Genomic DNA, 25,028 nt, shown 5'->3' on the forward strand with positions numbered 1-25,028 from the left:
CCCCCCACTAACGAGCCGTTTACGAAAAAAAACGCCCCCACTTTGCCGTCTGCTAGCAGACGGCTTGCCGTCTGCTAGCAGACGGCAAAGAGACAAAACAGCGGACGGCAAACCAGATCCACACCCCCACCGCACGTTATCTCTTCTCTCCCTCTCCCCCCCCCCACCGTTATCTCTTCTCTCCCTCTCTCCCCTCCCCGAGGCCCACCAGATCCGCACCCACCGCCGCCCCCGCCGCTCCTCGCTCCGCCACCTCCTCTCCTCGCCGGCCGTCTCCGCGGCCTGCCTCCTCTTCGGCCTCGCCGGGTTCCTCGCCGCCGCGGTCTCCCTCTCCCGGGCGCCCGCCGAGGCCCCGCGGGGCCGCTGCCCGGACTCCTCGCACCCGCTCTCCGTCTCCGTCGCCTGGGACCGGCGCCCCGGGGATGCCGCGGGCGGCGCCACCGACCTCCCGGCGGGCCTCGCCACCGGATCGCGCGGCAGGCACAAGGTGGGGGAGCCGCGACCTCGAACAGGAGGCCGCCGCCTGGGGCGGATTGATTCGAGCTAGGGTCTCAGTCAATCGGTCGGGACCATGGAGTCGCCGCCGCCCAAGCGCAACGCCGGCCACGTCGGCGAGGACGGAATCAGCGCCCTCCCCGACCACCTCCTCCTCGACATCCTCGAGCGCCTCCACCTGCGCGAGGCGGTCCGCGCCGGCGCGCTCTCCACGCGGTGGCGGCACCTCCCCAGCCACCTCTCGCTTGTGCACCTCGACGCCGGTCACTTTCGCGGCGCCACATCGCTCCAGGTCATGGACGCGTTCACGGGCGCGGCGCGGGCCTTGCTCACTCGGGTGCCTCCCGCCGAGGGAGTGTGCGAGAGTGGTGCCCTCAAGGTGCTCGTCCTCAGCTTCTACACGTCTTCCCCTCACCTGACCTCATTAGCACTTGCAGTAGGCTCAGGCACCTCAGCTTGAGATTCTGCAGACTGCTTGATCTGCACTCCACGCTCAAGATCGATGTGCCGTGCTCTGAGCTCCAGGAGCTTGAGTTCATCGGCCTTTTGTGCACACGGATCGAGCTCGTCTCTGTCCCCAAGCTTAGACAAGTGGAGTGCAAATGTTGGCTCTTCAATAACCCTCCAGTGCGCTTTGGCTATGTTCCTGAGCTTCGCGGTTTAGTACTCGCTTCTAAAGCCAAGGCATGGCAAGAGCCATTCGCGCTTAGCGAATGCCTGTCAACGAGTGTTGGTGCCAGGAACCTGTCAACACTGACTCTGTGTTTTGGGTACCAAATGGTATACTTAATTTCTGCGCACCACTTAAATATAAATCTTCTGCATCGTCATACCATGTCTTCTCTACCAGTTTCAGTTGTGCATGTATGTTCTTGCTGCAGATTTGGATTCAGCCAGAACCTCCGAAGCAGCTCATTGCTATATTCAGAAACCTGACCTCTGTGCGTCTGGGGCCAACTAGTACCAAGATTTTTTTTTACTTGGTACCACAGAAAGATGTATACCTAAAAAGTGCCCTGGGGCCACATGTTAGTGACACATGAATGGCACTTCACAACTTGAATGTGTCGTGGTTGTGGTTGTGGGATGTGCCGTGGCGCGGTGGTGCTGGATGTGCCCACGTCGCCGGCGGTGCTGGATGTGCCGTGGCGCGGTGGTGCTGGATGTGCCCACGTTGCCGGCGGTGCTGGATGTGCCGTGGCGCGGTGGTGCTGGATGTGCCCACGTCGCCGGCGGTGCTGGATGTGCCGTGGCGCGGTGGTGCCCCTGGGTGGCGCCTCCGTGCTGCGGTGCCCCTGGTTGGCGCCTTCGTGCCCGTGCTCTCACTGGTGCCGCCGTTGTGGTGCTCTCTGGCAAGCTCCGGCTTGTTGTGGTGGTGTTGGTTGTGATGCTAGTCACACCATAGTGATGGTGTGGCTGCATCCTACTTCGGCTACAACTCCTTTTGGTGAGCTTCTCCTTGCTCCCCTCCTGATCTCTCTAATGCATAGCTCTAGATCTTGATCTTGTGGGATGTGAGGCTCTATTAGCTGTGGTTAGCTGCTGTAGATGAGCATCAACTTGTATTGGAGCTCTCTGTGATGATTCTTGCTGTGTCAGGGTTTTGGTCAGTGACCATCTACGTGTACTTGTGAAGTATATATACTCCTGTACTGCTCTGTTCTGTTTAGTTGATCCTGGAGTTGTTACTTTGGTCAGTTACTTTACTCATGAACGGATACTCACTTGTTCTTAGTTATTTTACTTCTAATACTGATATGAACAGATACCACTTGGTTTGGCTATTCCTATTTGTCTCTTTCTAATAGCCTATGAACAGATGCTATACTTGGTTTTGGCTGTTACTTTCCTAGTTTTCTACTGATAAGACAGATACTACATCTGATTTGGGCAGTGATGCTGGTCTGAGCCCCCCTCTCTTAGGCTTAATTTACATGTGACTATCCCTGTGCTGTGATGAACTAGCCCTGGCACTTCCAGGCTGTCTGAGCACATAATCCCTCAAGTATACCTTGAGGTCTTCTGTAGCTCTCCTTAATAGTTATCTCTTCTAAGCTGCTGGTGGTTGGATGTGTTGGGACTTGGTCTGGTTGGCTGATTATCTTGATCTCAAGTACTGGCTCCTAGGGCATTGCATTTCACCAAGTGAAATGCTACATTTCTACTCCTAACCCATTCTCTCTTTCTTAGTGTTTTTGTTATGCAGGTTGGAAGAAAAGAAGAAGATCCGGAGAAGATCTTAGTAATAAGATAGTCTTTTAGGAAAATAGATATTTAGTTTTAGATCATTCCTTGTAATATTTGTTGGATATGTGTTCATGGATATGTGTTGGATATATATGTGTTCATGACTATATATTGGTAACATGTGTTGGATATATATGTGTTCATGAGTATTGGTAATATGTGTTGGATATGCTATATTGGTCATATATATATATATATATATATATATATGTGTGTGTTTGATTTTCTGTGAAAATGAATTGATATAAGAAGAAACAGAATTAATGCCTATTTGGTCTCTTTGCCATCTGCCAACAGATGGCAAAGAGCCTGCAGCCTTTGCCGTCAGCTGGCTGACGGCAAAGGCTGCCGTTAGCCACCTAACGGACACTAACACTACTCATTTTGCCGTCCGCTTCTTTGCCGTCCGCCGCAGATGGCAAAGAGCCTTTGCCGTCCGCCGCCTGGAAGCAGACGGCAAAGTAGGTCTTTGCCGTAGCCTTCTTTGCCGGAGCCTTTTGCCGTCCGCGGCTGACGGCAAAGGTCTTTGCCGTCCGCCTTTCGAGCCTTTGCCGTCCGCCGTGGCAGACAGCAAAGTAGCTGTTTCCTGTAGTGTATCATATTGCTCCTTTGATCTCCATCTTCAGGGCGCCATGATCATCTTCGTCACCGGCATGACACCATGATCTCCATCATCGTGTCTTCATGAAGTTGTCACGCCAACCGATTACTTCTACTTCTATGGCTAACGTGTTTAGCAATAAAGTAAAGTAATTTACATGGCGTTTTCAATGAACGCAGGTCATACAAAAAATAAAGACAACTCCTATGGCTCCTGCCGGTTGTCATATTCATCGACATGCAAGTCGTGATTCCTATTACAAGAACATGATCAATCTCATACATCACATATATCATTCATCACATCTTCTGGCCATATCACATCACAAGGCATATGCTGCAAAAACAAGTTAGACGTCCTCTAATTGTTGTTGCATGTTTTTACGTGGCTTCTATAGGTTTCTAGCAAGAACATTTCTTACCTACATAAAACCACAACGTGATATGCCAATTACTATTTACCCTTCATAAGGACCCTTTTCATCGAATCCGATCCGACTAAAGTGGGAGAGACAGACACCCGCTCGCCACCTTATGCAACTCTCATCTCACGTGGTGTATATACTCGACCGTTGGTGATGGTTGCTCCTCCCTTCGTCCCTGAGTGCATTAAACCAAAATGTCTAGCACACGGGAACGAAGGAGAAGCGACCCCCACGACAACAATCAGCATTCTTCTTCTCTCATATATGGTGGACACACTCCCTCACTGATTTTTTGACCGTCGGTGATGGTCGTTACTCCTCCTTCCTCTATTGCATAACAAAGGTCTAGCACAAGGAGAAGAAGGAGAAACGACCCCCACGACAACAGTCGGGTTTCTTCCTCTCTCATATATGGTGCAGACTTTCTCCATCACTCATTTTTTAATTTCATGTATGGAGCCTCGATAGACTTAAAGCCAACCCGAAATGTCGTTTAATTATCTTTCTAGAAAATCCAGGCCACTCGATATTTCCTACATATTCTGTTGGGGATCGTAGCAGAAATTTAAAATTTTCTACGCATCACCAAGATCAATCTATGGAGTCATCTAGCAACGAGAGAGAGGAGTGCATCTACATACCCTTGTAGATCGCGAGCGGAAGCGTTCAAGAGAACGGGGATGATGGAGTCGTACTCGTCGTGATCCAAATCACCGATGATCCTAGCGCCGAACGGACGGCACCTCCGCATTCAACACACGTACGGAGCAGCGACGTCTCCTCCTTCTTGATCCAGCAAGGGGGAAGGAGAGGTTGATGGAGATCCAGCAGCACGACGGCGTGGTGGTGGAAGTAGAGGGATCCCGGCAGGGCTTCGCCAAGCGCAAGCGGGGAGGAAGAGGTGTCACCGGGAGGGAGAGGGAGGCGCCAGGGCTTAGGGTGCGGCTGCCCTCCCTCCCCCCACTATATATAGGGCCCCTGGGGGGCGCGGGCCCTAGGAGATCCAATCTCCAAGGGGGGGAAGCGGCCAAGGGGGTGGCTTGCCCCCCAAGCCAAGTGGGGCGCCCCCCACCCCTAGGGTTTCCAACCCTAGGTGCAGGGGGAGGCCCAAGGGGGGCGCACCAGCCCACCAGGGGCTGATTCCCCTCCCACTTCAGCCCATGGGGCCCTCCGGGATAGGTGGCCCCACCCGGTGGACCCCCGGGACCCTTCCGGTGGTCCCGGTACAATACCGGTGACCCCCGAAACTTTCCCGGTGGCCGAAACTGGACTTCCTATATACAATTCTTTACCTCCGGACCATTCTAGAACTCCTCGTGACGTCCGGGATCTTATCCGGGACTCCGAACAACTTTCGGGTTACCGCATACTAATATCTCTACAACCCTAGCGTCACCGAACCTTAAGTGTGTAGACCCTACGGGTTCGGGAGACACGCAGACATGACCGAGACACTCTCCGGTCAATAACCAACAGCGGGATCTGGATACCCATGTTGGCTCCCACATGTTCCACGATGATCTCATCGGATGAACCACGATGTCGAGGATTCAATCTATCCCGTATACAATTCCCTTTGTCAATTGGTACGTTACTTGCCCGAGATTCGATCGTCGGTATCCCAATACCTCGTTCAATCTCGTTACCGGCAAGTCACTTTACTCGTACCGTAATGCATGATCCCGTGACCAACCACTTGGTCACTTTGAGCTCATTATGATGATGCATTACCGAGTGGGCCCAGAGATACCTCTCCGTCATACGGAGTGACAAATCCCAGTCTCGATCCGTGTCAACCCAACAGACACTTTCAGAGATACCTGTAGTGTACCTTTATAGTCACCCAGTTATGTTGTGACGTTTGGTACACCCAAAGCACTCCTATGGCATCTGGGAGTTACACGACCTCATGGTCTAAGGAAATGATACTTGACATTGGAAAAGCTCTAGCAAACGAACTAGACGATCTTTGTGCTATGCTTAGGATTGGGTCTTGTCCATCACATCATTCTCCTAATGATGTGATCCCATTATCAATGACATCCAATGTCCATAGTCAGGAAACCATGACTATCTGTTGATCAACGAGCTAGTCAACTAGAGGCTCACTAGGGACATGTTATGGTCTATGATATCACACATGTATTACGATTTCAGGATAACACAATTATAGCATGAACAATAGACAATTATCATGAACAAGGAAATATAATAATAACCATTTTATCATTGCCTCTAGGGCATATTTCCAACATATTCTAGCACAAGTCATGCCAAAATTCACGGAAAAATCCGACATGACCTTTGCTAAAAAAGGACATATCGAGCACCTGAAATTTGCTGGAGCGGAAATTAATCAACACTCCGGCAAAAGATAGGCCACTCGGATGTGTTACCTTCAAACATGGCCACTTGGGCAAGCACATATCCTATTTGCATTCAAACTTGATGGTCATTGCATTCAAACTTGATGATCATTGCATTTCAATGGTTGAAAATATGAACAAAAACATTTCAAAATATCTTATAGGACTCATATTGACATGGAGATTTGGCTAGTCTCACCTCGAGGTCGGAGGGGGTTTGTGACGGGGACGACGACGACGACGACATGGAGATTTGGCTACAAAAAAACATAGTATTCAAAATAGTGCTCTCCAATTTGAGCATTCAAAATATGAGTAGTTCTCCAATTTGAGCATTCAATAAGCAAAACTAAATCATAGAATAAATTACTATTCAAATTAGCATGCATTCAATAAGCAAAACTAAATCATCTCTTGCGTCCGTACATCGTCAAATATTATCACTAATACGTCTCGAATAGTATCATACATATAACCTCACTAATACAGCTAAAACCCTAGCGAACGACGGGTATCGGCCCGGGCGGTGGACACCCGAAGAGAAGGAACCATCATAGGATCATAGCTCCAGTGAGATCCCTGAAGAACCTGCCAGGTATTGGAGAACCTACCCTCCAATGCAACCATGTAGCGATGGACGTGCTCGTCCTCCTCGCTGACACGGTGACGTACCACCTCCACGGGGTTCTCAAGCCTCCGCACCATCATTGGCCCACGCGACTGCCACCAAAGAAGGTTAGGGTCAACGACGGGCTGGCTCCTCACCAAGTTGCGCCTCCCGGAAGGTAGCACATCCCAGTACCAGCCAGGCGGAGCCCAGTCCCGGACATGGCCCCTCTGATCAAGCAGGCCTCCTCCGACGAGTCGACGATGAGGATGCGGGATAGGCATCCTCGACGTCGATGCGGGAATAATTACTTTAACTAAAAAATTAAACTAGTTCTATTAATTTTTATACTAAAAATAAAATTGTTGTATTAATTCAACTAGTTCAACTAAGCACTTACTATAAATAAAAATAAACTAGTTCTTACTAAAAATAAACTAGTTCAACTAGTTCTATTAATTTTCTTAATAAAAAACTAGTTCTATTAGTTCAACTAGTTCTTACTAAAAATAAACTAGTTCAATTAGTTATATTAATTTTCTTACTAAAAATAAACTAGTTTTATTAATTCAACTAGTTCTTACTAAAAATAAACTAGTTCAACTAGTTCTATAAATTTTCTTACTAATTCTATTTAACACTTACTAAAAAACAGTAAAAAACTATATTGAATTTTTTCTCTAAACTAAACACTACTGCCCTAGTTAAACCCTACTGCCCTAGTTCTTAAGCATCTACAAGTACTAACTAATTAGATGAACCCTACCTAGGTACTTAAGCATCTACAACTACTTAAACACCCATTGATGAACCCAAGGAATTTTTCCTAAAAACTAATTAAGCATCTACAACTACTGCCCTAACTAACATCTAGTTTACAATTAAGCATCTACAACTACTTTCCTAATTAGCATCTAATTTGATGAACCCTAACTAATTAGATGAACTCTAAAATTTGATGAACCCTAGGAACCCTAGCTAGGCAGAGGTAGGGGAGGAGGAGGAGGAGGTGTAGGCACGCTCACCTCGGGCGCCGGCGGAGTTGGGGAGCGGCCAAGGGAGGGGCACGTGGCGTCGAGGTCGGGGTCGGGGCTCGGGCGCGCAGCGGAGGGCGGCGATGTAGGGGGCATCGAGGTCGGGGTCGGGGTCGGGGCGGCATCTAGGGCGTGGGGAGGGCGAGGGGAGAGCGCACGGCAGCCGACGGCGATGTAGGGCAACGACGGCGGTGACACGAGACGAGTTGGATTTGGGGGAAGTGGCCGTGGGGAAGAAGAACCGCGAGGTTAAGTCAAAAATAGCAGTAGCGCGTGATACGTCTCCGTCGTATCTATAATTTTTGATTGTTTCATGCCAATATTATTCAACTTTTACATACTTTTGGCAACTTTTTATATGATTTATTTGGACTAACTTACTTATCCAGTGCCCAGTGCTAGTTCCTGTTTGTTGCATGTTTTTGTATCGTAGAAAATCCATATCAAACAAAGTCCAAACGTGATGAAACTCCACGGAGAATTATTTTGGAATATTTCTGAATTTTAGGAGTTGGAATCACCGCAAATGGAGGCCCACAAAGACCAGATACACCAGGGCGCGCCCTAGGCCCCTGGCGCGCGGTGGTGGGTGCTGCTCACCTCGTACGTCGGTTGGAGCTCTACTTCGGGCGCAAGGAATCTTATATCAGGAAAAAAATCATGTAAAAAGATCAGCGCAATCGGAGTTACGGACCTCCGGGAATATAAGAAACGGTTTTTTGCCAGATCAGGGGAGCGCGAAACAGAAGAGAACAGAGAGGGAGATCCAATCTCATGAGGGGCTCCTGCCCCTCCGCCGCCATGGAGGCCATGGACCAGAGGGAGAACCCTCCTCCCATCTAGGGGGGGAGGCCAAGGAAGAAGAATAAGGAGGGGGGTCTCTCCCCCTCTCTCCCGGTGGCGCCGGAGTGTCGCCGGGGCTAGGATCGTGACGACGATCTACATCAACAATCCTGCTACCGTCAACACCAACTCTCTCCCCCTCTATGCAGCGGTTTAACACCCCTTCTCCCCGTTGTAATCTCTACTTAAACTGTTGGGGAACGTAGTAATTTCAAAACATTTCCTACGCACACGCAAGATCATGGTGATGCATAGCAACGAGAGGGGAGAGTGTTGTCCACGTACCCTCGTAGACCGACAGTGGAAGCGTTATCACAACGCGGTTGATGTAGTCGTACGTCTTCATGATCCGACCGATCAAGTACCGAGCGTACGACACCTCTGAGTTCTACACACGTTCAGCTCGATGACGTCCCTCGAACTCCGATCCAGCCGAGTGTTGAGGGAGAGTTTCGTCAGCACGACGGCGTGGTGACGATGATGATGTTCCACCGACGCAGGGCTTCGCCTAAGCTCCGCAACGGTATTATCGAGGTGTAATATGGTGGAGGGGGGCACCGCACACGGCTAAGAGATCTGAAGGATCAATTGTTGTGTCTCTGGGGTGCCCCCTGCCCCCGTATATAAAGGAGCAAGGGGGAGGCAGCCGGCCAAGGGGAGAGGTGCGCCATAGGGGGGAGTCCTACTCCCACCGGGAGTAGGACTCCTCCTTTCCTTGTGGGAGTAGGAGAAGGGAAGGGGGAAGGAGAAAGAAGGAAGGGTGCGCCCCCCTTCCCTAGTCCAATTCGGACCAGACCATGGGGAGGGGTGCGGCCACCTTTTGAGGCCTTTCTCTCCTTTCCCGTATGGCCCATTAAGGCCCAATACGAATTTCCGTAACTCTCCGGTACTCCAAAAAATATCCGAATCACTCGGAACCTTTCCGAAGTCCGAATATAGTCGTCCAATATATCGATCTTTACGTCTCGACCATTTCGAGACTCCTCGTCATATCCCCGATCTCATCCCGGACTCCGAACTCCTTCGGTACATCAAAACTCAATAAAACTGTCATCGTAACGTTAAGCGTGCGGACCCTACGGGTTCGAGAACTATGTAGACATGACCGAGACACGTCTCCGGTCAATAACCAATAGCGGGACTTGGATGCCCATATTGGCTCCCACATATTCTACGAAGATCTTTATCGGTCAGACCGCATAACAACATACGTTGTTCCCTTTGTCACCGGTATGTTACTTGCCCGAGATTTGATCGTCGGTATCTCGATACCTAGTTCAATCTCGTTACCGGCAAGTCTCTTTACTCGTTCCGTAACACATCATCCCGCAACTAACTCATTAGTCACAATGCTTGCAAGGCTTATAGTGATGTGCATTACCGAGTGGTCCCAGAGATACCTCTCCGACAATTGGAGTGACAAATCCTAATCTCGAAATACGCCAACCCAACAAGTACCTTTGGAGACACCTGTAGAGCACCTTTATAATCACCCATTTACGTTGTGACGTTTGGTAGCACACAAAGTGTTCCTCCGGTAAACAGGAGTTGCATAATCTCATAGTCATAGGAACATGTATAAGTCATGAAGAAAGCAATAGCAACATACTAAACGATCGGGTGCTAAGCTAACGGAATGGGTCAAGTCAATCACGTCATTCTCCTAATGAGGTGATCTCGTTAATCAAATGACAACTCATGTCTATGGCTAGGAAACATTTTGATTAATGAGCTAGTCAAGTAGAGGCATACTAGTGACACTCTGTTTGTCTATGTATTCACACATGCATTATGTTTCCGGTTAATACAATTCTAGCATGAATAATAAACATTTATCATGATATAAGAAAATATATAATACTTTATTATTGCCTCTAGGGCATATTTCCTTCAGTCTCCCACTTGCAGTAGAGTCAATAATCTAGTTCACATCTCCATGTGATTTAACATCAATAATTCACATCACCATGTGATTAACACCCATAGTTCACATCTCTATGTGACCAACACTCAAAGGGTTTACTAGTGTCAATAATCTAGTTCACATCGCTATGTGATTAACAACCGAAGAGTACTAAGGTGTGATCATGTTTTGTGAGATAATTTTAGTCAACGGGTCTATCACATTCAGATCCGTAAGTATTTTGCAAATTTCTATGTCTACAATGCTCTGCACGGAGCTACTCTAGCTAATTGCTCCCACTTTCAATATGTATCTAGATTGAGACTTAGAATCATCTGGATCAGTGTCAAAACTTGCATCGACGTAACCCTTTACGACGAACTTTTTGTCACCTGCATAATCGAGAAACATATCCTTATTCCACTAAGGAAAATTTTGACCGCTGTCCAGTGATCTACTCCTAGATCACTATTGTACTCCCTTGCCAAAATCAGTGTAGGGTATACAATAGATCTGGTACACAGCATGGCATACTTTATAGAACCTATGGCTGAGGCATAGGGAATGACTTTCATTCTCTTTCTATCTTCTGCCGTGGTCGGGCTTTGAGTCTTACTCAATTTCACACCTTGTAACACAGGCAAGAACTCTTTCTTTGACTGTTCCATTTTGAACTATTTCAAAATCTTGACAAGGTATATACTCATTGAAAAAACTTATCAAGCGTCTTGATCTATCTCTATAGATCTTGATGCTCAATATGTAAGCAGCTTCACCGAGGTCTTTCTTTGAAAAACTCCTTTCAAACACTCCTTTATGCTTTGCAGAATAATTCTACATTATTTCCGATCAACAATATGTCATTCACATATACTTATCAGAAATGCTGTAGTGCTCCCACTCACTTTCTTGTAAATACAGGCTTCACCGCAAGTCTGTATAAAACTATATCCTTTGATCAACTTATCAAAGTGTATATTCTAACTCCGAGATGCTTGCACCAGTCCATAGATGGATCGCTGGAGCTTGCATATTTTGTTAGCACCTTTAGGATTGACAAAACCTTCTGGTTGCATCATATACAACTCTTCTTTAATAAATCCATTAAGGAATGCAGTTTTGTTTATCCATCTGCCAGATTTCATAAAATGCGGCAATTGCTAACATGATTCGGACAGACTTAAGCATAGATACGAGTGAGAATCTCTCATCGTAGTCAACACCTTAAACTTGTCGAAAACCTTTTGCGACAATTCTAGCTTTGTAGATAGTAGCAGCGTCCGTCTTCCTCTTGAAGATCCATTTAATCTCAATGGCTCGCCGATCATTGGGCAAGTCAATCAAAGTCCATACTTTGCTCTCATACATAGATCTCATTTCAGATTTCATGGCCTCAAGCCATTTTGCGGAATCTGGGCTCACCATCGCTTCTTCATAGTTCGTAGGTTCTTCATGGTCTAGTAACATAACATCCAGAACAGGATTACCGTACCACTCTGGTGCGGATCTTACTCTGGTTTACCTACGAGGTTTGGTAGTACTTGATCTGAAGTTACATGATCATCATCATTAACTTCCTCACTAATTGGTGTAGGAGTCACAGGAACAGATTTTTGTGATGAACTACTTTCCAATAAGGGAGCAGGTACAGTTACCTCATCAAGTTCTACTTTCCTCCCATTCACTTCTTTCGAGAGAAACTCCTTCTCTAGAAAGGATCCATACTTAGCAACGAATGTCTTGCCTTCGGATCTGTGATAGAAGGTGTTCCCAACTGTCTCCTTTGGGTATCCTATGAAGACACATTTCTCCGATTTGGGTTTGAGCTTATCAGGATGAAACTTTTTCACATAAGCATCGCAACCCCAAACTTTAAGAAACGACAACTTTGGTTTTTGCCAAACCACAGTTCATAAGATGTCATCTCAACGGATTTAGGTGGTACCCTATTTAACGTGAATGTAGATGTCTTTAATGCATAACCCCAAAACGATAGTGGTAGATCGGTAAGAGACATCATATATTGCACCATATCTAATAAAGTACGGTTACGATGTTCGGACACACCATTACACTGTGGTGTTCCAGGTGGCGTGAGTAGTGAAACTATTTCACATTGTTTTTACTGAAGGCCAAACTCGTAACTCAAATGCTCTTCTCCACGATCAGATCGAAGAAACTTTATTTTCTTGTTACGATGATTTTCCACTTCACTCTGAAATTATATGAACCTTTCAAATGTTTCAGACTTCTGTTTCATTAAGTAGATATACCCATATCTGCTCAAATTATCTGTGAAGGTCAGAAATTAATGATACCTGCTACGAGCCTCAATATTCATCGGACCACATACATCTGTATGTATGTTTTCCAACAAATCTGTTGCTCTCTCCATAGTTCCGGAGAATGGCGTATTAGTCATCTTGCCCATGAGGCACGGTTCGCAAGATCAAGTGATTCATAATCAAGTGATTCCAAAATCCCATCAGTATGGAGTTTCTTCATGCGCTTTACACCAATATGACCTAAACGGTAGTGCCACAAATAAGTTGCACTATCATTATTAACTTTGCATCTTTTGGCTTCAATATTATGAATATGTGTATCAATACGATCGAGATCCACCAAACCATTTTCGTTGGTGTGTATGACCATAGAAGGTTTTATTCATGTAAACAGAACAACAATTGTTCTCTAACTTAAATGAATAACTGTATTGCAATAAATATGATCAAATCATATTCATGCTCAACGCAAACACCAAATAACACTTTATTTAGTTTCAACACTAATCCCGAAAGTATAGGGAGTGTGCGATGATGATCATATCAATCTTGGAACTACTTCCAACACACATCGTCACCTCGCCTTTTACTAGTCTCTGTTTATTCTGCAACTCCCGTTTCGAGTTACTACTCTTAGCAACTGAACTAGTATCAATTACCGAGGGGTTGCTATAAACACTAGTAAAGTACACATCAATAATCTGTATATCAAATATACCTTTGTTCACTTTGCCATCCTTCTTATCCACCAAATAGTTGGGGTAGTTCCGCTTCCAGTGACCAGTCCCTTTGCAGTAGAAGCACTTAGTCTCAGGCTTAGGACCAGACTTAGGCTTCTTCACTTGAGCAGCAACTTGCTTGCCGTTCTTTTTGAAGTTCCCCTCTTCCCTTTGCCCTTTTCTTGAAACTAGTGGTCTCACCAACCATCAACACTTGATGTTTTTCTTGATTTCTACCTTCGTCGATTTCAGCATCACGAAGAGCTCGGGAATTACTTTCGTCATCCCTTGCATACTATAGTTCATCACGAAGTTCTACTAACTTGGTGATGGTGACTAGAGAATTCTGTCAATCACTATTTTATCTAGAAGATTAACTCCCACTTGATTCAAGCGATTGTAGTACCCAGACAATCTGAGCACATGCTCACTAGTTGAGCGATTCTCCTCCATCTTTTAGCTATAGAACTTGTTGGAGACTTCATATCTCTCAACTCGGGTATTTGCTTGAAATATTAACTTCAACTCCTGGAACATCTCATATGGTCCATGACGTTCAAAACGTCTTTGAAGTCCCGATTCTAAGCCGTTAAGCATGGTGCACTAAACTATCAAGTAGTCATCATATTGAGCTAGCCAAACGTTCATAACGTCTGCATCTGCTCCTGCAATAGGTTTGTCACCTAGCGGTGCATCAAGGACATAATTTTTCTGTGCAGCAATGAGGATAATCCTCAGATCACGGATCCAATCCGCATCTTTGCTACTAACATCTTTCAACATAATTTTCTCTAGGAACATATCAAAAATAAACACAGGGAAGCAACAACGCGAGCTATTGATCTACAACATAATTTGCAAAATACTATCAGGACTAAGTTCATGATAAATTCAAGTTCAATTAATCATATTACTTAAGAACTCCCACTTAGATAGACATCCCTCTAATCCTCTAAGTGATCACGTGATCCATATCAACTAAACCATGTCCGATCATCACGTGAGATGGAGTAGTTTCAATGGTGAACATCACTATGTTGATCATATCTACTATATGATTCACGCTCGACCTTTCGGTCTCCGTGTTCCGAGGCCATATCTGTTATATGCTAGGCTCGTCAAGTTTAACCTGAGTATTCCGCGTGTGCAACTGTTTTGCACCCGTTGTATTTGAACGTAGAGCCTATCACACCCGATCATCACGTGGTGTCTCAGCACGAAGAACTTTCGCAACGGTGCATACTCAGGGAGAACACTTATACTTTGATAATTTAGTGAAGGATCATCTTATAATGCTACCGTCAAACAAAGCAAGATAAGATGCATAAAGGATTAACATCACATGCAATCAATACAAGTGATATGATATGGCCATCATCATCTTGTGCTTGTGATCTCCATCTCCGAAGCACCGTGCTTGTGATCTCCATCTCCGAAGCACCGTCATGATCACCATCGTCACCGGCGCGACACCTTGATCTCCATCGTAGCATCGCTGTCGTCTCGCGAACTTATTGCTTTTACGACTATCGCTACCGCTTAGTGATAAAGTAAAACTATTACATGGTGATTGCATCTCATACAATAAAGCGACAACCATATGGCTCCTGCCAGTTGCCGATAACTCGGTTACAAAACATGATCATCTCATACAACACATTATATCACATCATGTCTTGACCATATCACATCACAACATGCCCTGCAAAAACAAGTTAGACGTCCTCTACTTTGTTGTTGCATATTTTACGTGGCTGCTACGGCTTAGCAAGAACCGTTCTTACCTACGCATCAAAACCACAACGATAGTTTGTCAAGTTGGTGCTGTTTTAACCTTCGCAAGGACCGGGCGTAGCCACACTCGGTTCAACTAAAGTGAGAGAGACAGACACCCGCCGGTCACCTTTAAGCAACGAGTGCTCGCAACGGTGAAACCAGTCTCGCGTAAGCGTACGCGTAATGTCGGTCCGGGCCGCTTCATCTCACAATACTGCTGAACCAAAGTATGACATGCTGATAAGCAGTATGACTTATATCGCCCACAACTCACTTGTGTTCTACTCGTGCATAGCATCAACGCATAAAACCAGGCTCGGATGCCACTATTGGGGAACGTAGTAATTTCAAAAAAATTCCTACGCGCACGCAAGATCATGGTGATGCATAGCAACGAGAGGGGAGAGTGTTGTCCATGTACCCTCGTAGACCGACAGCGGAAGCGTTATCACAACGCGGTTGATGTAGTCGTACGTCTTCACGATCCGACCGATCAAGTACCGAACGTACGACACCTCCGAGTTCTACACACGTTCAGCTCGATGACGTCCCTCGAACTCCGATCCAGCCAGTGTTGAGGGAGAGTTTCGTCAGCACGACAGCGTGGTGACGATGATGATGTTCCACCGATGCAGGGCTTCGCCTAAGCTCCGCAACGGTATTATCGAGGTGTAATATGGTGGAGGGGGGCAACGCACACGGCTAATAGATCTGAAGGATCAATTGTTGTGTCTCTGGGGTGCCCCCCTGCCCCCGTATATAAAGGAGCAAGGGGGAGGCAGCCGGCCAAGGGGAGAGGCGCGCCATAGGGGGGAGTCCTACTCCCACCGGGAGTAGGAGTCCTCCTTTCCTTGTGGGAGTAGGAGAAGGGAAGGGGGAAGGAGAAAGAAGGAAGGGTGCGCCCCCCTTCCCTAGTCCAATTCGGACCAGACCATGGGGAGGGGTGCGGCCACCTTTTGAGGCCTTTCTCTCCTTTCCTGTATGGCCCATTAAGGCCCAATACGAATTCCCGTAACTCTCCGGTACTCCGGAAAAATACCCGAATCACTCGGAACCTTTCCGAAGTCTGAATATAGTCGTCCAATATATTGATCTTTACGTCTCGACCATTTCGAGACTCCTCGTCACATCCCCGATCTCATTCCGGACTCCGAACTCCTTCGGTACATCAAAACTCAATAAAACTGTCATCGTAACGTTAAGCGTGCGGACCCTACGGGTTCGAGAACTATGTAGACATGACCGAGACACGTCTCCGGTCAATAACCAATAGCGGGACCTGGATGCCCATATTGGCTCCCACATATTCTACGAAGATCTTTATCGGTCAGACCGCATAACAACATACGTTGTTCCCTTTGTCACCGGTATGTTACTTGCCCGAGATTTGATCGTCGGTATCTCGATACCTAGTTCAATCTCGTTACCGGCAAGTCTCTTTACTCGTTCCGTAACACATCATCCCACAACTAACTCATTAGTCACAATGCTTGCAAGGCTTATAGTGATGTGCATTACCGAGTGGGCCCAGAGATACCTCTCCGACAATTGGAGTGACAAATCCTAATCTCGAAATACGCCAACCCAACAAGTACCTTTGGAGACACCTGTAGAGCACCTTTATAATCACCCATTTATGTTGTGACGTTTGGTAGCACACAAAGTGTTCCTCCGGTAAACGGGAGTTGCATAATCTCATAGTCATAGGAACATGTATAAGTCATGAAGAAAGCAATAGCAACATACTAAACGATCGGGTGCTAAGCTAACGGAATGGGTCAAGTCAATCACGTCATTCTCCTAATGAGGTGATCCCGTTAATCAAATGACAACTCATGTCTATGGCTAGGAAACATAACCATCTTTGATTAATGAGCTAGTCAAGTAGAGGCATACTAGTGACACTCTGTTTGTCTATGTATTCACATGTATTATGTTTCCGGTTAATACAATTCTAGCATGAATAATAAACATTTATCATGATATAAGGAAATATATAATACTTTATTATTGCCTCTAGGGCATATTTCCTTCATAAACATGGTGCTCAACTCCATATATTATTTCCCAATGATTTATGGTTATCCTATGATGTTTGAGTATATCCGTTTTGTCCTATGGGTTAATCGTGATCTTGGTTGGTATGATTGTATATTTTATTTATGTTGTTGTCCTATGGTGCCCTCCGTTCTCGTGCAAACGTGAGGGGCCCCCGCTGTAGGGTGTTGCAATATGTTCATGGTTCGCTTATGGTGGGTTGCGAGAGTGATAGAAGCTTAAACCCGAGTAAGTGGGGTATGACGTATATGAGTAAAGGGGACTTGACACTTAATGCTATGGTTGGGTTTCACGACCTTAATGATCTTTAGTAGTTGCGGATGCTTGCTAGAGTTCCAATCATAAGTGCATATGATCCAAGTAGCGAAAGTATGTTAGCTCATGCCTCTCCCTCATATAAAATTACAAGAATGATTACCGGTACTTGTTATCGATTGCCTAGGGACAAATGACTTTCTCATTGACAAAAGCTATCCACTTTTACTACCTTGCAATTTATTCATAGTTTCATTCTCGCAAAGTACTCATAGTTTTATTCTTGCAAAATAGTTTCATACTTGTTTTAGGTAAAGCAAACGTTAAGTGTGCGTAGAGTTGTATCGGTGGTCGATAGAACTTGAGGGAATATTTGTTTTGCCTTTAGCTCCTCGTTGGGTTCGACACTCATATTTATCGAAGAAGGCTACAAACGATCCCCTATACTTGTGGGTTATCAGCGTGTTCCAGGAAAAGCGCTACTGCTACATTAGCTATAGCTAACTTAGCTATAGAGCTGGATGAAAACACGCGCTACTGCTAAGTTAGCTATAGCGCCTGTCCTGAAAGCACGCTGCTTCTACTCCTTTCTCCTTTATTTTTCTTTTTCATTTATTTTCCTTCACATTTTTTCCTTCCCATTTTTCTATTTCTTTCATATTCATTTACTTTTCTATATGTTTTTCATTTTATTTTCCTTTCATTAGCAGTAGCACTTTCTGCGTAAACACGTTGCTACAACAATCTTAGCAGCAGCGCGCTTTGCTTAAGCTCGCTACTACTATTGGTAGCCTGGCGAGAACAGTAGGGGAACTGTAGTTGTAGTGCTTCTTCCCTGAGACGCGCTACTGGTACAAACTTAGCTGTAGCGCGTTATTTTGCCGCGCGCTAGTGGTAAATTGTAGTTGTGCTTCTTTTTGACCCGCGCTACTGGTAATTTTCTGGGTATAAGGTTTTCCCTAGTAGTGACTAGGTGGACAATATGAGTGCAAAATGTGCAACTGTTGGGGAACGTAGTAATTTCAAAAAAATTCCTACGCACACGCAAGATCATGGTGATGCATAGAAACGAGAGGGGAGAGTGTGTCCACGTACCCTCGTAGACCGAAAGCGCAAGCGTTAGCACAACGCGGTTGATGTAGTCGTACGTCTTCACGATCCGACCGATCAAGTACCGAACACACGGCACCTCCGAGTTCAGCACACGTTCAACTCGATGACGTCCCTCGAACTCCGTTCCAGCCGAGCTTTGAGGGAGAGTTCCGTCAGCACGACGGCGTGGTGACGATGATGATGTTCTACCGATGCAGGGCTTCGCCTAAGCACCGCTACGATATTATCAAGGTGGATTATGGTGGAGGGGGCACCGCACACGGCTAAGAGATCCAAGGGATCAATTGTTGTGTCTATGGGGTGCCCCCCTCCTCCGTATATAAAGGAGGGGAGGAGAGGGCCGGCCAGGAGGAGGAGGCGCGCCCAAGGGGGGAGTCCTACTCCCACTGGGAGTAGGACTCCTCCTTTTCCTATTTGGAGAGGGAGAGGGAAGGAAGAGGAAGGAGGGAGGGAGGAAAGGGGGGCCGGCCCCCCTCCCAATTCGGATTGGGCTTGGGGGGGCGCCCCCTCCCTTGCTCCTTTCCCCTCCTTTCCACTAAAGCCCATTAAGGCCCATATACCTCCCGGGGGGTTCCGATAACCTCCCGGTGATCCGGTATTATCCCGATCTCACCCGGAACCATTCCGGTGTCCAAATATAGTCGTCCAATATATCGATCTTTATGTCTCGACCATTTCGAGACTCCTCGTCATGTCCATGATCACATCCGGGACTCCGAACTACCTTCGGTACATCAAAACACATAAACTCATAATATAACCTTCATCGAACTTTAAGCGTGCGGACCCTACGGGTTCGAGAACTATGTAGACATGACCGAGACACGTCTCCAGTCAATAACCAATAGCGGAACCTGGATGCTCATATTGGCTCCCACATATTCTACGAAGATCTTTATCGGTCAAACCGCATAACAACATACGTTGTTCCTTTTGTCATCGGTATGTTACTTACCCGAGATTTGATCGTCGGTATCTCAATACCTAGTTCAATCTCGTTACCGGAAAGTCTCTTTACTCGTTCCGTAATACATCATCCCATAACTAACTCATTAGTTACAATGCTTGCAAGGCTTATAGTGATGTGCATTACCAAGTGGGCCCAGAGATACCTCTCCGACAATCAGAGTGACAAATCCTATTCTCGAAATACGCCAACCCAACAAGTACCTTCGGAGACACCTGTAGAGCACCTTTATAATCACCCATTTACGTTGTGACGTTTGGTAGCACACAAAGTGTTCCTCCGGTAAACGGGAGTTGCATAATCTCATAGTCATAGGAACATGTATAAGTCATGAAGAAAGCAATAGCAACATACTAAACAATCAAGTGCTAAGCTAACGGAATGGGTCAAGTCAATCACATCATTCTCCTAATGATGTGATCCCGTTAATCAAATGACAACTCATGTCCATGGCAAGGAAACTCAACCATCTTCGATTAACGAGCTAGTCAAGTAGAGGCATACTAGTGACACTATGTTTGTCTATGTATTCACACATGTATTATGTTTCCGGTTAATACAATTCTAGCATGAATAATAAAAATTTATCATGAAATAAGGAAATAAATAATAACTTTATTATTGCCTCTAGGGTATATTTCCTTCAGTCTCCCACTTGCACTAGAGTCAATAATCTAGATCACATCGCCATGTGATTTAACATCAATAGTTCACACCACCATGTGATTAACACCCATAGTTCACATCGTCATGTGACTAACACCCAAAGGGTTTACTAGAGTCAATAATCTAGTTCACATTGCTATGTGATTAACACCCAAAGAGTACTAATGTGTGATCATGTTTTGCTTGTGAGATAATTTTAGTCAACGGGTCTGTCACATTCAGATCCGTAAGTATTTTGCAAATTTCTATGTCTACAATGCTCTGTACGGACCTACTCTAGCTAATAGCTCCCACTTTCAATATGTATCTAGATTGAGACTTAGAATCATCTGTATCAGTGTCAAAACTTGCATCGACGTAACCCTTTACGACGAACTTTTTGTCACCTGCATAATCGAGAAACATATCCTTATTCCACTAAGGAAAATTTTGACCGCTGTCCAGTGATCTACTCCTAGATCACTATTGTACTCCCTTGCCAAAATCAGTGTAGGGTATACAATAGATCTGGTACACAGCATGGCATACTTTATAGAACCTATGGCTGAGGCATAGGGAATGACTTTCATTCTCTTTCTATCTTCTGCCGTGGTCGGGCTTTGAGTCTTACTCAATTTCACACCTTGTAACACAGGCAAGAACTCTTTCTTTGACTGTTCCATTTTGAACTATTTCAAAATCTTGACAAGGTATATACTCATTGAAAAAACTTATCAAGCGTCTTGATCTATCTCTATAGATCTTGATGCTCAATATGTAAGCAGCTTCACCGAGGTCTTTCTTTGAAAAACTCCTTTCAAACACTCCTTTATGCTTTGCAGAATAATTCTACATTATTTCCGATCAACAATATGTCATTCAAATATACTTATCAGAAATGTTGTAGTGCTCCCACTCACTTTCTTGTAAATACAGGCTTCACCGCAAGTCTGTATAAAACTATATGCTTTGATCAACTCATCAAAGCGTATATTCCAACTCCGAGATGCTTGCACCAGTCCATAGATGGATCGCTGGAGCTTGCACATTTTGTTAGCACCTTTAGGATCGACAAAACCTTCTGGTTGCATCATATACAACTCTTCTTTAAGAAATCCATTAAGGAATATAGTTTTGACATCCATTTGCCAGATTTCATAAAATATGGCAATTTGCTAACATGATTCGGACAGACTTAAGCATCACTTCGAGTGAGAAAATCTCATCGTAGTCAACACCTTGAACTTTGTCAAAAACCTTTTTTTGACAAGTCTTGCTTTGTAGATAGTAACACTACTATCAGCGTCCGTCTTCCTCCTGAAGATCCATTTATTTTCTATGGCTTGCCGATCATCGGGCAAGTCAACCCAAGTCCATACTTTGTTCTCATACATGGATCCCATCTCAGATTTCATGGCCTCAAGCCATTTTTGCGGAATCTGGGCTCATCATCGCTTCCTCATAGTTCGTAGGTTCGTCATGGTCAAGTAACATGACCTCCAGAACAGGATTACCATACCACTCTGGTGCGGATCTTACTCTGGTTTACCTACGAGGTTCGGTAACAACTTGATCTGAAGTTTCATGATCATCAACATTAACTTCCTCACTAATTGGTGTAGACGTCACAGGAACCGGTTTCTGTGATGGACTACTTTCCAATTGTTGGGGATCGTAGCAGAATTTAAATTTTTTCTACGCATCACCAAGATCCATCTATGGAGTATACTAGCAACGAGGGGAAAGGAGTGCATCTACATACCCTTGTAGATCGCGAGCGGAAGCGTTCCAATGAACGGGGTTGATGGAGTCGTACTCGCCGTGATCCAAATCACCTATGACCGAGTGCCGAACGGACGGCACCTCCGCGTTCAACACACGTACGGAGCAGCGACGTCTCCTCCTTCTTGATCCAGCAAGGGGGAAGGAGAGGTTGATGGAGATCCAGCAGCACGACGGCGTGGTGGTGGATGTAGCGGGATCTCGGCAGGGCTTCGCCAAGCTTCTGCGAGAGGGAGAGGTGCTGCAGGGGAGGAGGGAGGCGCCAAGGCTGTCGTGTTGCTGCCCTCCCTCCCCCCCCCCCACTATATATAGGCCCCCTGGGAGGGGGGGCACCGGCCTGGATCCCATCTGAAAGGGGGGGCGGCGGCCAGGGGGAAACTTACCCCCCAAGGCAAGTGGGGCGCCCCCCACCCTAGGGTTTCCAATCCTAGGCGCAGGGGGAGGCCCATGGGGGGCGCCCCACCCCACTAAGGGCTGGTTCCCTTCCCACTTCATCCCATGGGGCCCTCCGGGATAGGTGGCCCCACCCGGTGGACCCCCGGGACCCTTCCGGTGGTCCCGGTACAATACCGGTGACCCCCGAAACTTTCCCGGTGGCCGAAACTTGACTTCCTATATATAATTCTTCACCTCCGGACCATTCTGGAACTCCTCGTGACGTCTGGGATCTCATCCAGGACTCCGAACAACTTTCGGGTTTCCGCATACTAATATCTCTACAACCCTAGCGTCACCGAACCTTAAGTGTGTAGACCCTACGGGTTCAGGAGACATGCAGACATGACCAAGACGCCTCTCCGGTCAATAACCAACGGCGGGATCTGGATACCCATGTTGTCTCCCACATGTTCCACGATGATCTCATCGGATGAACCACGATGTCGAGGATTCAATCAATCCCGTATACAATTCCCTTTGTCAATCGGTACGTTACTTGCCCGAGATTCGATCGTCGGTATCCCAATACCTTGTTCAATCTCGTTACCGGCAAGTCACTTTACTCGTACCGTAATGCATGATCCCGTGGCTAAATCCTTAGTCACATTGAGCTCATTATGATGATGCATTACCGAGTGGGCCCAGAGATACCTCTCCGTCATACGGAGTGACAAATCCCAGTCTCGATCCGTGTCAACCCAACAGACACTTTCAGAGATACCCGTAGTGTACCTTTATAGTCACCCAGTTACGTTCTGACGTTGGGTACACCCAAAGAACTCTTACGACATCCGGGAGTTACACGATCTCATGGTCTAAGGAAAAGATACTTGACATTGGAAAAGCTCTAGCAAACGAACTACACGATCTTTTATGCTATGCTTAGGATTGGGTCTTGTCCATCACATCATTCTCCTGATGATGTGATCCCGTTATCAACGACATCCAATGTCCATGGTCAGGAAACCGTAACCATCTATTGATCAACGAGCTAGTGAACTAGAGGCTTACTAGGGACATGGTGTTGTCTATGTATCCACACATGTATCTGAGTTTCCTATCAATACAATTCTAGCATGGACAATAAACGATTATCATGAACAAGGAAATATAATAATAACCAATTTATTATTGCCTCTAGGGCATATTTCCAACAGTCTCCCACTTGCACTAGAGTCAATAATCTAGTTCACATCACCATGTGATTAACACTCACAGGTCACATCACCATGTGACCAACATCCAAAGAGTTCACTAGAGTCAACAATCTAGTTCACATCATTATGTGATTAACACTCAATGAGTTCTGGTTTGATCATGTCATGCTTGTGAGAGAGGTTATTAGTCAACGGGTCTTGAACCTTTCAGATCCGTGTGTGCTTTACGAATATCTATGTCATCTTGTGGATGCTACCACGCGCTACTTGGAGCCATTTCAAATAACTGCTCTACTATACGAATCCGGTTTACTACTCAGAGTCATCCGGATTAGTGTCAAAGTTCGCATCGACGTAACCCTTTACGACGAACTCCTTTTCACCTCCATAATCGAGAAAATTCCTTAGTCCACTAGATACTAAGGACAAGTTCGACCGCTGTCATGTGATCCGTTCCCGGATCACTATTGTACCCCTTGACCAACTCATGGCAAGGCACACTTCATGTGCGGTACACAGCATAGCATACTGTAGAGCCTACGTCTAAAGCATAGGGGACGACCTTCGTCCTTTCTCTCTCTTCTGCTGTGGTCAGGTCTTGAGTCTTACTCAATACTCACACCTTGCAACACAGCCAAGAACTCCTTCTTTGCTGATCTATTTTGAACTCTTTCAAAATCATGTCAAGGTGTGCGTTCTTTGAAAGTATCATCAGGCGTCTTGATCTATCTCTATAGATCTTGATGCCCAATATGTAAGCAGCTTTATCCAGGTCTTCCTTTGAACAACTCTTTTCAAACAACCCTTTACGCTTTCTAGAAATGTTACATCATTTCGGATCAACAATACGTCATTCACATATACTTATCAGAAATGTTGTAGTGCTCCCACTCACTTTATTGTAAATACAAGTTTCTAACAAACTTTGTATAAACCCAAAAACTTTGATCACTGCATCAAAGCGTATATTCTGACTCCCAGATGCTTGCTCTAGTCCATGGAAGGATCGCTAGAGCTAGCATACCTTTTAGCATCCTTAGGATCGACAAAACCTTTCTGATTGTATCACATACAACCTTTCCTTACGAAAACTGGCAAGGAAACTTGTTTTGACATCCATCTGCCAGATTTCATAAATGCATCTAATGCTAACATGATTCCGACGGAATTAAGCATCGCTACGGATGAGAAAATCTCATCGTAGTCAACTCCTTGAACTTGTGAAAATACTCTTTGCCACAAGTCGAGCTTCATAGACGGTAACATTACCGTCCATGTCCATCTTCTTCTTAAAGATCCATTTATCTCAATGG

General features: G+C 45.8%; 1 protein-coding gene across 1 annotated transcript in view; it reads left to right on the forward strand.

Annotated features, from left to right (window-relative positions):
* Window positions 1–571: 571 nt before the first annotated feature.
* Window positions 572–25,028, forward strand: part of LOC123142383 (uncharacterized) — a 56,533-nt gene continuing 32,076 nt past the window's right edge. The window contains exons 1-3 of the mRNA XM_044561321.1: window positions 572–931; window positions 994–1,275; window positions 1,377–1,436. Coding sequence (XP_044417256.1) covers window positions 572–931; window positions 994–1,275; window positions 1,377–1,436 — 702 coding nt within the window. The remainder of the gene's footprint in view (window positions 932–993; window positions 1,276–1,376; window positions 1,437–25,028) is intronic.

This window comes from Triticum aestivum, chromosome 6D, assembly GCF_018294505.1.
Source record: "Triticum aestivum cultivar Chinese Spring chromosome 6D, IWGSC CS RefSeq v2.1, whole genome shotgun sequence".
NCBI classification, from domain to species: Eukaryota; Viridiplantae; Streptophyta; class Magnoliopsida; order Poales; family Poaceae; genus Triticum; species Triticum aestivum.